The sequence below is a fragment of the Macadamia integrifolia genome, chromosome 8, assembly GCF_013358625.1.
Source record: "Macadamia integrifolia cultivar HAES 741 chromosome 8, SCU_Mint_v3, whole genome shotgun sequence".
NCBI classification, from domain to species: domain Eukaryota; kingdom Viridiplantae; phylum Streptophyta; class Magnoliopsida; order Proteales; family Proteaceae; genus Macadamia; species Macadamia integrifolia.
Window position 1 is genome coordinate 32,857,266 of NC_056564.1, and position 16,097 is coordinate 32,873,362.

The following is a 16,097-nucleotide window of genomic DNA, read 5'->3' on the forward strand; positions in this document are numbered from 1 at the left end:
CGGGCTTGAGCCCGACATGTTTAATAAACGGGCCGGGTCGGGCCAAGCTATAAAAGGTCGGTTCCAGTCGGTTTCGTCGGGTTGGGCCACGAATTGACACCCCTAACTCTGCATGCCACATAATAGGTGTCCTGAAATATATCATCCAAATGGGATTCACATATTTAGAGTAAGGAGAAAAAATAATAAAATAATTCATGTGAGAGAGAAATTGCGCTTTGGTATGCTCAATTGCTCTTCACTTAACACAAACCTTTTTTAGCTTTCAAAAATGTCCCTCAAGGCACTTTAAATAACAAAGAGCTAAGGCATGTGTCGATAGCTTAGCGCAAATACAACGTGCACATTTTGTACAATGAAATTAGGCTCTCAAAAGTTCGTATCCATGTTTCATTGATGGAGGTTCAAGGCTCAAGGAAGAGGAAATTAAAGAGTATCCATTCAGTTATACGTTTCCATAAAATATGACTCTTGGTAGTGGTATCAAGATCATCCTCTTCTAGTTCAATTTTTCTTATACTAATTTTATATTAATTTTTTAAATATTATCTTAAATATTTTTTAAATATCCTTTTTTATTATTATCATATTTAATTACCAATAAATTATCAATCAGAAAATAATAAAAATCATAAAATAAGATGAAAAATATGCCTATTAATTTTGAAGAGAGGATTAATGGACTGGCACTCAATCTATATCTAGTATAAATTTGCACATAAAATACATAATGAATACAAGGAAAAAAAAGCATAAATATAAATTTGGGAAAGAGAACTTCAATGTTCATATAGGGCCGATAACATTAATAGAATAGAAAATTATTAGATAGACTTTTTCTATACTTTTGAGTATACTCCATCCTTGTGAACAATACATATACGAAAGATGACACACACAAACAAAAAGAAAAAGGTACGAGAGAAGAGTTGAAAATAATACAACTCGTTAAGTTCTGCAACTATTATTCACCAAATATTATGAGAAATTCTTGTATGTACTATTTATTATTTTTTAAATATTTTGAAATACTCCATATTTATGAAAAAACATGATGCAAGGTTGTCCCTACAAGGGTATATGTCACACCCCGTTCACCCTGAACCGGAGCGGTGACCGAGTTAACACCGGTTAACCCAAACCTGCCAGGATCATCAGATACTGTATTCCACCACAGCATACATACACTAACATCAATTCATCAGATCAGCGGAAGACTAAGTTTTACCTGTAAATAATTCCCATATACTCGATACCCAAATGATAATACCATAATTATATACATTTGGGCCCGAAGGCATGATATATACACAAAAAGAATGAAGTTCAAATATCAAGTATATATACATGAATTTATCAAAATCATCAGAGTACACAGCTCGGCTCGGTCTCAAGGCTGGAGCTCAGCTCGGCCTCAGAACTGCTGTCCTGCAGCACAGCTCTCACACGCGCAGTCTACGCCGTGCTCAAACTCATCAGGGGTCCACCAGTCCTCTTCAGGAAACTCGACTGCGGGACCCACCCTAAGCTCCTCAGATGAATGACCTGCAAAATCATCTAAAGAAAAAGGGTGCACACGTGGAATGAGCTCACTAGCTCAGTAAGTAGAGAGGTGGACCACACACAACAGTCCACACATCACAACACATCATATGCACTACATGCCATGCAAGTCATTTTAAATCACATACACCTAAACAACATTACTAAGTCTTTGGTTTTAGTGCTACTACAACCACAGTGCGCGTTTACTCCGGGTACGAGCCGCGAACTCCCTCCCGCGATACGCCCATAGGGCTGTTGGAGAAGGCCCACCGTGAGTACTCGGAAAAATAAAGACAATGCCATCCACCGGCTCTCAACAGAAATGTAAATAAATGAAATAAAAGTGCTGACTCCAGCAATTTAAAAGCAGTACGATTGGCCCTTTTGAAATACCACCGGGGTTGCCGGCTGTCCTACACGACTCGCCGGGCGTAATGCCTAACCGCCACAGTGTCCGACAACCGCGACCCCTGCTTCCCCCCAAATGGCAACCCAACACCTCAACCCCTGTTGGGAAGGGTCGTAGCACGGGATGGTGAGAATCCTAATACCGCATGCTCCTATATGCAGTACGACTGCATAGTGCCACCGTGTCCCATACCACGGGCCACCAATGCATTCGTTTCCAAGCCGACCACGGCATCTAATCTATCAAGGCATTATGCAACATGATGTCCACATTCAACATATAACATCTCATTTAATTTGCAATCGAAAGTAAACATAGCATATATGCACATCAATGAGTGGAATGACTAATCTATACTGCATATTCATGATGACATGACTAAATTAGATATAGTTATATGAATGCCAAACAAATGCCTTGAAGCAAGGCCAAACGTCCTCTCTCCACTTACTTGTAGCGTATAAGGAGTCCCGCTCGGTACGGGTGAGATCCGGAGCGAATCGGGAAGGCTTTGGTGAACCTAACAAAATTGAGCGGGGTTAGTACTTCACCATTTTAGAATCAAAATTAATGAAATCCGACGTCAAAATCGTGTTTAGAACGTCGAAAGAAGGTCCCACGTCCGATTTGGGCTCGATCGGACCTAAGAATCACATTCTGGCCACTCAGGTGGGTGTCTCAGGTGGGTTGTCTACCCACCGGTCCTACCCGCCGGTTTGGGACCGGCGGGTATGGACCCGCCGGTCCTACCCGCCGGTTTGGCCAGAACCCCCCTGGTCCTCTCAGGTGGGTGTCTCAGGTGGGTTGTCTACCCACCGGTCCTACCCGCCGGTTTTGGCGGAAAAAACCCCAGTTTCTTCTCAACTTCCTCCATTCCTTGGGGACCCAAATAGGGCTTCTCTCAACCCATTCTTCACACCTTTAGAGTCCTATAGGATGGTTCTAGCTTAGATTTAAGTTAGATTCAAGTGAGGGGAACCATCTTACCTTCTTTGCTCAAGAATGACTTCAAACCCTTCAAAAACACTTCCAACTCACAATGCTCCTTCTACCTTGTCAATATCTCTTCAAATCCTTCAAGATCAACACATAAATCATCTATTAAACCTTAGATTCGTCATTTCAAAGGGTGTTTACAAGATCTTGAGAAACCATACTCGAATCAAGGGTTTAAAGCGTGGGTATGGTGAATGTTCATAAAACTCAACCTTTCTTACCTCCAACTGTAGATCTCGAGTTGAAGATTACTCTCCCGGCACCGGAATGGCAAGATCGAGCTTCGGCGCCACTGAAATCCTCCCTTTCTTCCTCTTCCTTTCTTCTTCCCTTTCTTTTCTCTCTCCTCCTTACTTTTCTCACCAAACGTACGGGGTAATAAATGGAAAGAAAAGAAGTCATAAAGCTTTATATACTATTCCTACTTAAGTGAATAGTGATGGATGGGTCACTCAGGTGGGTAGGTGTACCCACCTGTCATACCCACCCGAGAGTCAAAACTTGGGATTTTGACCGGGCTCGAACCTCGGCTCGGACCCTACCCCAAGCATACAATGTAGCATACGTATATAACCTTAAAATACGGATATAATACCTGTACTATCCGTACATAGCCTTATGGTAGGTGCACGTACACGGTTTGGGTACTCCCGTCTCTTCTGGCACCGGCTCGGACTTGTCGGGCCAGCCGGTGTTGAAGGTCACCCATGCCATCATAGTCCATAAGGAACCCGCTCTAACCTCCTCTGGCTCGGTTCCTGCATGGTTAAACCGGTTCAACCGTGAAATCAGATCGGGTTTAAGAAGCGGGATATTACAGTACCCGTCTCAGCTCGATCGGGTTCAAATCCTGTATGACCAAATAGAACCAATCAGGTAAATAAACCGGGTTTAGAAAGTAGGGTATCATAGTCACTCTTATGCCACCCACCAAGATGCCAACCACTAACTTCTCTTCCAATGTCTATAAGAATTACTTTAATATCCTCTCAATGTAGTCCACATTGTACAAAGTTTCCATAAGATATGAGTAACTCGGGACCGAAAAATCGTCCAATGTTGCCTTTTTCAGTTCAGATGCTATTGTCGTCGATGAAGAACCTGAACTAAAGCTTAAGCTCTTCTCTAGTGGCAAATCCACAACTATGGTCTCTAGTAGGTCTCTCTGCTCTACCTCTGAAGCAAAAGACGTCGTAGGTGATTTCCTGTTGGAACACGAAAGGCTTGAAGTGGTCAAGTCCATATGAATAGTGGATTGAAGAGGACTAAGGTTTCTTGCAAGGCCTAGACCCGAACGATCAAGAGGATCGAGGCATAGAGGAAGGAAAGGTTTGTGGCTTGGAGAAAAATAGGTTCTGGGAAGAATTGAGGCTATTAGAGCCAATCACTGCATCCCCTATTTCATGCCGGAAATGAGAGATAAAGAGATTCACAAGAAAGAGAGAACATGGAAGGAAAAGGGGAAAAACAAGAAGCTAGAAGCTAGGTTTGAGTTGGTTCTCTATTTTGTGCTTTCTCTTCTTTTTCACTTGCTGGAACCCTAGAAAAGGCGGAGGGGTTTAATCGAAGATCAAGGGAAAGGGGTTTCTGCGGGAGATGGAAGACGGAGAGGGTTGTTGTGGAGAAACAAGGGGGTTATGGTTTTCTCGATTGAAAACCAGGAACCATGTATGTGTTGGTCTGGGCCATAGAATAGGGGAGAGGGTTTCGATCGAAGAACAAGGTAAGGGATTTGGTGTGGGGTGTTGCAGATGGTGGGGGCGGCAGTCTTTTGTGTATAAGAATGAGAAGGAGGAGGAGGAGGAGAGAGGGAAACACAATTCTAGCCAATATATGGAAACAAGCCCCTAGGGCAGAGAAGAAACACGCCACTGGGGCGAAGACGAGGCTACATCTTGAAAGAATAGAGTTAATGGAGGTGACAATATTCAGCAAAAGAAACCTTAAGAAAATCTCTTTTTGACGGTTGTTGGACCCATCAGTGTAACTGAAATTTTATCTCTTTATCCTTGGATAGGTAAAGATTAAACTCTATAAAGTTTATTTTGAGCAATCTCAATTCTTTTATTTTGATACAACAAAGTTAGATTAAACTTGACATAATTTTTTATATAAAGGGACTAACATATAATTGGGAAAAAAATGGTAACCAGTCCTATTCCCTACGCCCTCTCACAGGGTCCCTTGAAATGACCCCTACCCCATTGTGTGCTCTCTAGTGGATATCCATGTGCACCTCTCATTGGAGGGCATAGGGAACACAACTAGCTACCGTTCTTTCTCCCCATATAATTATAATTAATCTCATAAAATATAAAGAAAAAGTGTTTTCTATGGGGAATACACTCCTACATGTATGCCAGGCTAATGGGAGCACACGAGGAAGCATCAATAGAGACATTATTTTTCATTTCATGGGACGCGGGCTGATCATTTTGCCTTCATCTATTTGGACTAAGGGCCACACTTCCCCATGAAAACCATTCTCCTAAATTATTATTTTTTTAGTAGAAATTTTCCTAAATTGTTATTTTAAGTAATCAAAAGTCTATTTTTTACTTTATTGTAACACTTGGCAAAGTTATATTAAATAAATATTTTTTTTTGGCTAAAGAAACAAAAAAAACTAATAGTGCCTATCTTTCTCTATGATTTGCGTCCATTACAATATCACATGGCAAGTTAATCAAATAGGGGTGCATCATAAAAAAAAAAAAAAAAAATTGTCAAGGTGGGTCAAATGTCAATAGGATTCATTTCTTAGAACATAAAGATCAGAGAATGATCTCACAGTGAGGTGCCCTTAAGGTACGTGTCTAAATCTTCTTTCTTAAAGATGAGATCTTTCTTTAATCCCAGGCTCCATGGAAGGGGGCCGGATCCCTCGAATATACCCATAATTTCCTGACTAATTCGCTTTAACCAATTTTTTTCCTTTTCTGACTAATTCTTAAAAAGAAAAGAATATATATTTGTTTCCTGCCATGTGGCTGACATAACATGGTTTTCCCATACATCCGACAGGAAAGACGATTCCGTGAGAGCGGCAAAGACAGGGTGACACTGGTGAGTGGGAGACAGGAGAGAGAGAGAGAGGTGGGGAGAGAGAGAAATCGAACGGTAGGGATCCGGCGCGAACCACAGGTTTGCTTTCTCACTTCCCTTCGATTCAGCGAAACCTTTTTTTTTTTTCTCACTGGTGAAAAAACCAAACAATAATAACTGAAACGAAATCTCGTCTTCTCTCTCTCCCTCTCTCCCTCTCTCCCTCTCTCTCATGTCCTCCTTCTATCTGAAGATTCAAATTCTAGTTCTCTCAAAAACAGCTATTCTATAATCTGTCGTTGTTCGCTTGTTCTCTCTGCTCACTGCTAATGGCGTTAGGGCTAGGGTTAGGTTTCCGTTTATTCTTTCGTGATTCTCCTCTTTTTATATTTATACTGCAAATACTACTCCCTCTGATGATTCTAAACTTAATTTTTCATTTTATGTTTTGTTCTTTTTTTTTTTGGGGGGGGGGGTGGTGTTGGGGGTAAAATCTATCTAGGGATTTTTCATGGCGGAGTCAGGAGCTCCAGGCACACCTGAGAGTGTTCAATCAGGGGAACAAGATGGTGGTGGTGGCGGCTCTCAATCGGCTAGTTCTGCACCGAGGGAACAGGACAGGTTCCTTCCCATCGCTAACATCAGTAGGATCATGAAGAAAGTCGTTCCACCAAATGGGAAGATCGCCAAGGATTCTAAGGATTGCGTTCAGGAATGTGTCTCTGAATTCATCAGCTTCATCACTAGCGAGTATATATCGATTCAACTGATCGCTTTTTTCTTTAAATTAATGAATTAACTTTTATGGGATTCTTAATATTCTTTGTCGTTTCACCTTTTTTTGGAATTTAGGGCCAGCGACAAGTGTCACAGAGAAAAGAGAAAGACAATCAATGGAGATGATTTGTTGTGGGCCATGGCGACGCTAGGGTTTGAAGATTATATTGAACCGCTCAAATTGTATTTGCAGATGTACAGGGAGGTACTAGTCCTGCAACATTTTTTTCTTTTTTTTGTTGCATTATTTGGGTTCATTGGTTCTTCCTGACCTCCTCGTACATCATTGTGTTATGTCGTAATTTACATTGTGAGTTATTGACAGAAAATTTTCCCCTTTTCTTCCCACACCCTTGTTTGATTGGTTTGGTTCGTTGGCTCAACTGTTGAGGTATACACAGCAGGTGGAGGTACGTTATTTTGAACTATGATACGTTTTGTTTTTTCCCTGATCGTTAGAGATGAAATTATGTTTTCAATTCAGATAAAGAGTAGATATTCCTACTCATAGTTGAAGCGGGGGCATCACTTTAAAGCATTGAATTAGGCTTACGATTTAGGCTTTAAAGGAGCTATGAAATACGTATCTAGAGTAGGTGGTGAAATCAATAGTTCTCCAGAATGTGTGGCAAAAAAAGCCAATTCCAAGCAATTCAAGATATATGAGAATTAGTTCTGAGGTCAATGAGCTTACTGGTGGTACCTCTCTTTGTCCCCTTTTTATTCTAGAACTGCTATATAGGTTTTAGGGATCTGTGGGTGGGTGGGTGGGTGGGTGAGGGAAGAGGTGGTCTAAGAGGCCGTGTAGGTTTATAGTAGACAATAGAGACGAGGTGGTCCAATATAGCATTTAGGCTGATATGGAACACAAAGGTGTCGCTTTGGCTGGCATTTGGTGTGGTTCATGGCCAAGAGAGCACTTAGGCTATGTAGAAAACAAAAGCGAGTTGGTCCAATAAAGCATTAAAGGTGTCTGTTTGGCTGGCACTTTGTGTGGTCACAGTGCTTCTGATATGTCATAAATTTGGAATAAATGAAGCCTCCTTAGGATTACTGTTTTCTCAGCACCAGTTGAATGCTTTTAATTCATGATGATTCCATTGTCGTGTGGTTTTTAACAACAGTGGTTTCATTGATAATGCCATTCTTTTTGTACTTACCAGCTTTTCTTTGTTCATCTGTGGGAAAGACTAATTTTCGATTTTGTGTCTATGTCTAATAGGGTGACAGTAAGATTCGCTCAGCAGATCAGGCTGGAAGAAAAGATGCCATTTCAGTTCGTGGAGACTAGGTACTCCGGTAAATAATTCAACCCGTACATTGTGTTGCTTAGTTAAATTTCTGATGGGTTTATGCAGTTTCTTTTGGATTCTTCTCATAATCTTTTGGTATTCATGTCTGAGGAATGACCTGTGTGCGACATTGGGTATTTACCATATGCTATGAGTAGTTATCCATGCACGTGTATTCTATGCCTATTGAGTGTTGTATGTAACTACATTCTCATATCGTATTACACTTTTTTAAACACTTTTGCATAAAAATTTGTTAAAAAAAGCTATTGATAACATGTATTATGCATAAACATTAAATTGAGGGTATCGCACTAAGAATTCAAGGTTTGTAGTCGTCCCATAAATGTAAAATCTTTGCTCCAAACCTTGATTTCCACTTTAGTTAGAGAGAAATATGGTTGAGAGCAACTTTGGAACAAAAACCCCTCAAAAAATCGTGTTTTTTCTAAAAACTTACCCATCTTGGCCATTATATGACCGTAGCGCACTGTATTGATACATACCGATATTCATTGATACGTACCGATTCATACGTACTGATACATACCGATTCGTACAGATACATACCGAAACGTACATTTTACCTCAATTTTATATTTTCCATAGAGTATCGATACGTATCGTATTGTATCGTATCGGTGCATATCGGTATGTATCGTAGGATATATATATCGATACGAAAGGATTTTAAAAATTTCATGTATCGTATTGGTGTGTGTCGTATCGGTCGGCTAAACTTAAGATACGTATCGGAGGGTATCGTATCGGTATCGGAGATACTTTAAACGTTGGGCTTTACCTTGGTAAACTTTGGGAAATTCCCAGAAAAAAAAAAAAAAAAATCTGCTAGGTAACTCATTTTTCTAAGAAAAAAAGCTGCTGTTGAAATCACCAAAACAATTTTGTGAATTCTTATTTCTGCAGGTGGTTTTAAGGCTCTCTTTGGTTGGATTTCGATTTCAAATTTTCATTGATTTCTTGAAATAAGTCATGAAACAGAGTTTTGGTCAAGAAATTGAAATTTTTTGGTTGCATCAATTGAAAACATTTCAAGAAGTAGAAAGCCATTTGGTAGTTAACCTTTTCTGAGAATAGATTTTCTCTATGGTCTTATATCTTTAGCTCAGCATCCGTGAACGAAAGACCATAGGCTGAGGGCCACAATATTTGGTTTAGTTGCTCAGAAGAATCCTTTTGAAGCCCACAAGAAAATTGCTGCTAAGAAGGCTTATACAAACATACAGCATGCCATTATTACTGGACCCACTGTTGCCGGTGTCAGAATATACACTGCAAATGTTCTGATTGACCTTTTTCCTATAGTAATGCTCATCTTCTTGATTATTAGAACTCTGGCATTCTCTTCTCGACCGTTCACGTCAATGCTTTTCAACTGGAAGTGGAGAGGGGGGGTTGTGCAGGGGGTGGGACCGGTCTGTGGGTGACTCTGGACCCCTAATGATCTGCCGATTGTCAATTTTAGTGGTTGATATAGTGGACATAAGTTTGGGACTTGGGAGCTATACGAAGGATTCCAATCCCCCCGCAATATAAATCTGCCTGCTTCAACCCACTCAAATTTGGTCAGAGTCAGAAAATGAAATAGGCTACTATTAGGTTTGTTCCCTTCAACCAAATAATAAATGAGCTAGGTTTGGAATGCATCTAAAAATAAAAGAGGGGATCATTATTAGATATCATGAGGTTTTGGTTCAAGTATGACCAAGAAATTTGATAGTAGCTAGAAGGTAGCTAGAAAACACCTGTTGGGTTATGCAGTGGGGGATGGGGTGGGGGGGGGTGTGCAGAGAGGGTGGGTGGGGCAGCAGGGGTTGCATGCTACTTTCCAGGGAATCATCTCAAGCAGAAGTGTTGCATGCTCAACAGCAGCAACACCGCTTACTGCCATTGGAAGTAGTTGCAACTAACACCACCCAGTGCTGCAGGAGTGCTCTCATGGATCGGCCCGAACCCGCTTCGGAACCCAGACTAAGAACCGGGTCCAAATCTGGGTTTTTAGTCTAGTATGATAATTAGATATTTAATATTCTAATTTTAGAAGTTTAGCTCCATAGGATATTTGGTTTCCTAGTTAAATAGGTTTCCTTTTCATGTTGGATTTTTATTTTTTTTTATTTTTATTATTATATTTTTTTAATTTAAGTACATGTATGCTATTAAGATTTAGATGGTAAGAATGAGTTGAGTATTTTGGTTTGAGAGCCTGCATGGATTTGGAGTATTGTGCGAGCTTCCCCTCTTCTTTTCCTTCTTATATATTCCCGCTATTGTTTTCCCTATTCCTGTACAGGCGATAGTTACTGATTTGAGAAGAGTTCATTGAAACTCCATCTCGACTCAGATTAACCTCAAATTCTGAGAATCCCTGCTAAGCAAGGGGCGAATTACCTTGTAGATTTTGAGGGCACAAGGATTTCCCTGTTGAGAGAAACAACTTGAGTTGCAGATCTAGTATTCATTATTCCGCCAGCATTTGTTTCAGAATTTCTTGAATGAATCTCTAGCTGCGCTGGTTTACGATATTGTGGGCTGGAATCAATAAAGTATTGAGGTATCAACCCCTCCCTGAAATTCGAAGTCAATACGAGCTTGTTGGGTAGAGATCAAACACCTATTCTATGCTGGTTCAGCACCCCTGCTGTTCTGTTGAAAGGTTAATGACAACCTATCGTCATATGGTCAATTGCTATTTCCATTATTACCCTCCTTAGCCCCCTAGTCGTTATTAGTTTTGTCTTATCCTCTTGTCCTTAGGTAAGATAGGAGATAACTCTTCCTTCCCCCCACGATATTCTACTTCTTTACTTTGTTCCCTCACTTTCCAAAAGTATCCGTTTCTTCTTTTATTCTCTTTTGTCCATGTTCACTACCGTTTCACCTAAAACCTCGAACCAGTAGGGAAGGGCAGCGTAAATGTATACTTTCAACACTCCCCCATATGACCAGGCCAAGATCGCATGGTCCTTGCATGGAGCTCACACGGCATTTCCTTCGCTTGACATCAATGGAGAATAAATGTTAGGAAAAATCTTCCGATGCACTTTCCAGCAGTCGAACACTTGAGCTCTCTGCTTTGATAACTTGGTCACTACCGGTTCACCTAAAAGTTTGAACTTGTAGGCAAGGGCAACGTCAATTTATACATCAATCCATATTTGAGAATCCCTTCCAAATTGTCCTTGGACAATAATAGTATTCCTTTCAAGTCCCATTGCTTCTTTAGTTACCAATAGCCTCTTGAAATTTCTGGTATATTACGAGATGCCACTGGTTATTTGATTTGAGCTATTTGTTAATCAGGTGGGCCCATAAGCGATCCGAACAGAGTTTTTGGAACCCTGGATTTGCATCACCCATAATCAGAGCATTGCTTGCAGTTGCCTCCAGCAATGTCAAAAGCACACAAATTACTTACTGAATAGGGGAAGCAAATGGTTTATGCCCATCTGCTTTCACAGTAAAGCAGATGCAAGCAGTGGCTCTGGTTTACGCCCATCTGCTTTCACAAAGCAGGGAAAAACAGGTTTCCTGCACTGACAATACTGGTTTGCGGTGTCGTGGATCTTGTGGTTTTTCCTTCCATGTAGAGGAATGCTTTGTGCATCAGCTGGATAGTTGGGAAATTTCTTGGATAGATCGCATGTCAAATTTTATGAATCATCTTAACTATATGACAAGAGGGCAGACCAGCACTAAAGTAAGGTTGCTCTATTGCGACCTAGTTGTTGAGGGTTCGATTTGGGTAACAGCTTCTCCTGAAAGTGGCGGTAAGGCTGTGTACATTACGAATCTATGATCCCCACGAGACCCCGCAGTGGCGGGAACCTCATGTTCTGGGTACACCCCTTTTTATTTTTATTTTTTTAAAATATCTCAACCATATGACTCACCATGTATAGCTCACTTCCCCTTGTTTGTGTTTCATATTCCTCAAATAGAGTTGACTTTTCATTCATCAGATTGAGTTGAAACTCGAATTGGGATATTACGAAGGCAGCAATGTGAATTTGTAGAAAACTAAAGTTCTGTAACTAGTAACTTGAGAGGAGAGATGAGGAAGAAGAGGAGAGACGACGAGGGAGAGGAGCAGCTGATGTGTTTATGACTCTATTGGTAGTCTCCCTCCATCATATCATAGTTGTCACGGCGTCAAATCGATTCAAGGTGGTGGAGGGGTGGCTAACCGATTTGACGTTGAATTGCCCGTTATGGCGTTGCCATGGCGGTCAAATTGCCTATATGTCATTTTTTATTTTTCTTATTTTCTAAAGTTATTTAGTATGCTACTTTTTTATTTCACCTATTTTCTAAAGTTATTTAGCATGCTACAAGCCTACAATATATACCATATAACATATAAAACCAACATTAAGCAACATCAAATCATCAAAAATCAACATAGCCCTATCAAAATCACTCTACATTTTACAAAAAATCGACCGCCTAGTGAATCAAGCGTGACTTGGCGTCCATGGCGGTGCCATGACGATGCCTATCAGCCAATGGCGACCGCCATTTGTGATTCACGTAAATCGTAGCACTGCCATGAACTTCTTTTTCCGCCAGGACGCCAAATCGCTGCCTAGGGGTCGTCATGACAACTATGCATCATATATTTATAATAAGTAGATCCAAGTACAATCATAGGTGGAACATGAAAGACAGTCGTAGTCTAACTCCAATTTAGGAAACTAGAGATCTAGTCTAACTAGGAAATTAAACAACCTAATATAACTTGGAAAGTAACTAAGATAAACATGTCACGATGGGGACACTCCCCCTTATCGTGGACACATATTCCAACATTCCCCCTCAAGCTGGAGTATATATGTAGCAAAAAAAGCTTTCGGACCAATGAGAATGAAAAATCATATGTAACAACAATCTTGAATAGTACTTGTTGACTCTAGTGAAACTTCAATCAACCACCATAAAACCAGCAGCAATATCAACTCAAGCACATTAACAACAACATCAATATATTAAAAAAATTCGTGTCGAACCATCAGCAACGAACAAAATGGATGTAGATCATCATTATGTGCATTACTTGATCTTCAAGAGGAGACTTGACCTTCAATCTGTGAGGAAGGCTCAATCTCTAAAAGGAAGAACCAAAAGTCGCAGAAATGGTAGAGCTCATCAACCGCAATCCGAAATACCATGACAGCAGACAGGTAACAATGATAGATGCTCTCCTATAACTGCAGAACTTGATTTCCAAGAGGGGAAGACATGATCTTCAATATAAGGGAAGAACTCGATCTTCAAAGAAGGGAATTAATTCAATTGCACAAGATGGACAACCAATCTTAAAAAAACACCATATCATGCTTTAGAAGAGGCATATATGGAGGGAAGCAACTTAGATCCTTAAAAGATCACCTCATCTTAAAATATCACTTCATTAATGTTGCCCCTTAGAAGCTAAATCTGTTACTGAATACATGAGCTAATAAATAATCTTCACTAATAAAAATCTCCAACTGATGAATTGTGTAAAGCAGATAATATGTGCAGAGCAGATAAATTCTCCAATCTCCCCCTCATGTGTAGCATTACACGTGAACAAAGAATTTCAATAATCAGCATCCCAAAGAATCTCTTAACCAAGAGCATTAATTAATTCCCAGCTCCCTTCACGGATGCAAAGCGGAACAAACGATCTCGTAGCATCGAGACATGTCAATACCAATGCTAATAACAATGTCAATCCCAAAGATGTGATTTTGGGCCCACCAAAGCAATGATATGACACATGTATATGCTCAATGGAAATTCTGTAATTACTTCATGCAATCCCAAATTGATGCAGAACCTAAGTCTAAAAACCAATTAGGTTTGGTATAGACACATCCAAGGTCATAATAGGCAATAACATGTGGTAATGATAGATCCGGAATTAACCAGTATGTCCAAGGGGATACTTGGTAGGAAAAAAAGGCACTGAGATAGGAGAATGTGTAATATTAATGGCAATTTGGTAAGTCCCTTAATCTTATAAGGGATTGGCAAATCGTAAATAGGTTGAAGTCTTGGAGAGAGTGGCAGGATGGTAAATAAATTGAAATTGCAAAGGGGAATGACACTCTTGTAATTAATCTCAAGGTTAGATGCAGATCCAGTTCCAAGATTGGAATCGGATCACTATTATGGGCCCATCCAAATATCAAATAACTCTAATTTAAGAACCAATGGCAATATTGTAATAAATGAGAATTCAATGGTCATTGGATAAGTTGAAGTGCAGAGGATATGGAAAGGTTTATTAATTATTGACCAGGGTTAGTCTTGGAAGCAATTATAGGGTATGGGTAAGTAGTAAATAATGAGTGAATGAGGGGTAATGATATGGAAATAAAGGAGTATTATTTCTGAAATTGCTCATAACAGAGTGTCAACAGCCACGTTAGGAGGAGGTCATCTTCTTCCTCCATATTTGATCTAGACGACCAGCGGGAAGAAGTTGGTAGCTTGTGATGCTCACGGTTCCCCACACAAGAACCCGACCAAGCCAAGATTGTAGAAGAAGATAATCGACTCTAAGGCCTCTTGATTCCAGTCCATAAACCTGCAAACCAGCAACATGAGTGCTGAAATACACTCTCTGTAACAATACCCAGCGGTGCTGTGAATACCCAGATTTTAAGTTGGTTCCTAATTTTCAGCAAGGGTGACTCTGTTGGGGATGATCTTCGAGATATCAAATCGCCTAAGGCAGAGCAACTGTTTCCTGGAATCTCAGGCTGAGGGAACAGAGAACAATAAGAGGAAAAAGAGGAAAGAGAGGTATTTTTGAAACTTCTGAAATAAGGGATTGAAACAAACAACCCTCGATTCAGCTTGTTCTCTACCTCTTGCCCAAGACCAGAAGTGGAAGATAGGAAAGAGGTAACGAGACTCCAGAACTAAGTCACTAACCAAGGATGCCAACATCATAGGGAGGAGCAACTCCGAGATTAGCACTCCAGCGGTAACTCCTCACCCGAGAACCAAGGGAAATAGAGCAACGAGAAAATGCTCTGGCAATATATTAGTCCCGAGTAAAAAGCCAGAGGCGCAATCATGTAGAAACCAATTTAGTTGTGATTTTCAGCGAAACTTCAAGGAAACCCTAGTTCTTCTTTTCTTTTTATGAACTAGGGTTTCAACATAAACCATAGAACCTTAAAATGACTCTCAAACCACCAATCACCAAGAGAATTAGTAGTTATTGGCAATCTGACTCTGATACCATATAGAAAACAGAGATCTGTAACTAGTAACTTTAGAGAAGAGAGATGAGGAAGCAGATGAGAGACGGCAAGGGAGAGGAGCAACCAATGTGTCTAATTGCAGTCTCTCTCCATCATATATTTATAATAAGTGGATCCAAGTAAAATCATAGGTGGAATATGAAAGATAATCCTAGTCTAACTCTAATTTAGGAAATTAGAGATCTAGTCTAATTAGGAAATTAAACAACCTAATCTAACTTGGAAAGTAAGTGCGATAAGCATGTCACGATGTGGACACTCTCCCCTATCATGGTCACATATTTGCCACAGTTTTTTTTGGTATATAAATTCTTCAAGACATAAATTAATGTCGTTTTTCAGTTTAATCCAGAATATTAGTTATGTAGATCAGACTTGCACAAGGAAGGAGTTGTTAGCCCAATCAAACCAAGCCGCCCAGACTTGGTTCAACTAGGCCACTCCACCCCCCCGTCGATCAGCAGATTTCAGCTGAGATTGCAGCCCAGATTTGGGTACAAATTTGGTTTCCTTTTCGGGTCCTTCTGGCCAGCTCAACAGCTCCATTGACGCAATCTCTATGCAGCCCCAAAACCAGAAAACACTGTTCACAAAGTTACTGTTCACGTGAACAGTACTGCAAGTTTGGTTACCAAAAGATCTTTCAAGATTCATACAGTTGTCCTTTAGTTGGTGGAAAGTAACCTCAAAAAGTATATTTACAGCAACCTACTTTTACAATAAGAATAATTTCTATTTTTGTTAGTTCCTAGT

At 40.2% G+C, this 16,097-nt stretch overlaps 1 protein-coding gene across 3 annotated transcripts in view; it reads left to right on the top strand.

Annotated features, from left to right (window-relative positions):
- The first annotated feature begins 5,948 nt into the window (after positions 1 to 5,948).
- The window catches only part of LOC122087362 (nuclear transcription factor Y subunit B-like), a 31,683-nt gene continuing 21,534 nt past the window's right edge, over positions 5,949 to 16,097 (top strand). The window contains exons 1-5 of one of the 3 annotated variants that reach the window (XM_042656459.1): positions 5,949 to 6,094; positions 6,498 to 6,745; positions 6,848 to 6,977; positions 7,174 to 7,182; positions 7,995 to 8,071. In XM_042656459.1, coding sequence (XP_042512393.1) covers positions 5,951 to 6,094; positions 6,498 to 6,745; positions 6,848 to 6,977; positions 7,174 to 7,182; positions 7,995 to 8,063 — 600 coding nt within the window. In that variant the 5' untranslated portion in view covers positions 5,949 to 5,950 and the 3' untranslated portion in view covers positions 8,064 to 8,071. Of the gene's footprint in view, positions 6,095 to 6,178; positions 6,342 to 6,497; positions 6,746 to 6,847; positions 6,978 to 7,173; positions 7,183 to 7,994; positions 8,072 to 16,097 lie in introns of those variants that run through there. The other 2 variants (XM_042656461.1, XM_042656462.1) reach the window with 2 other exon arrangements.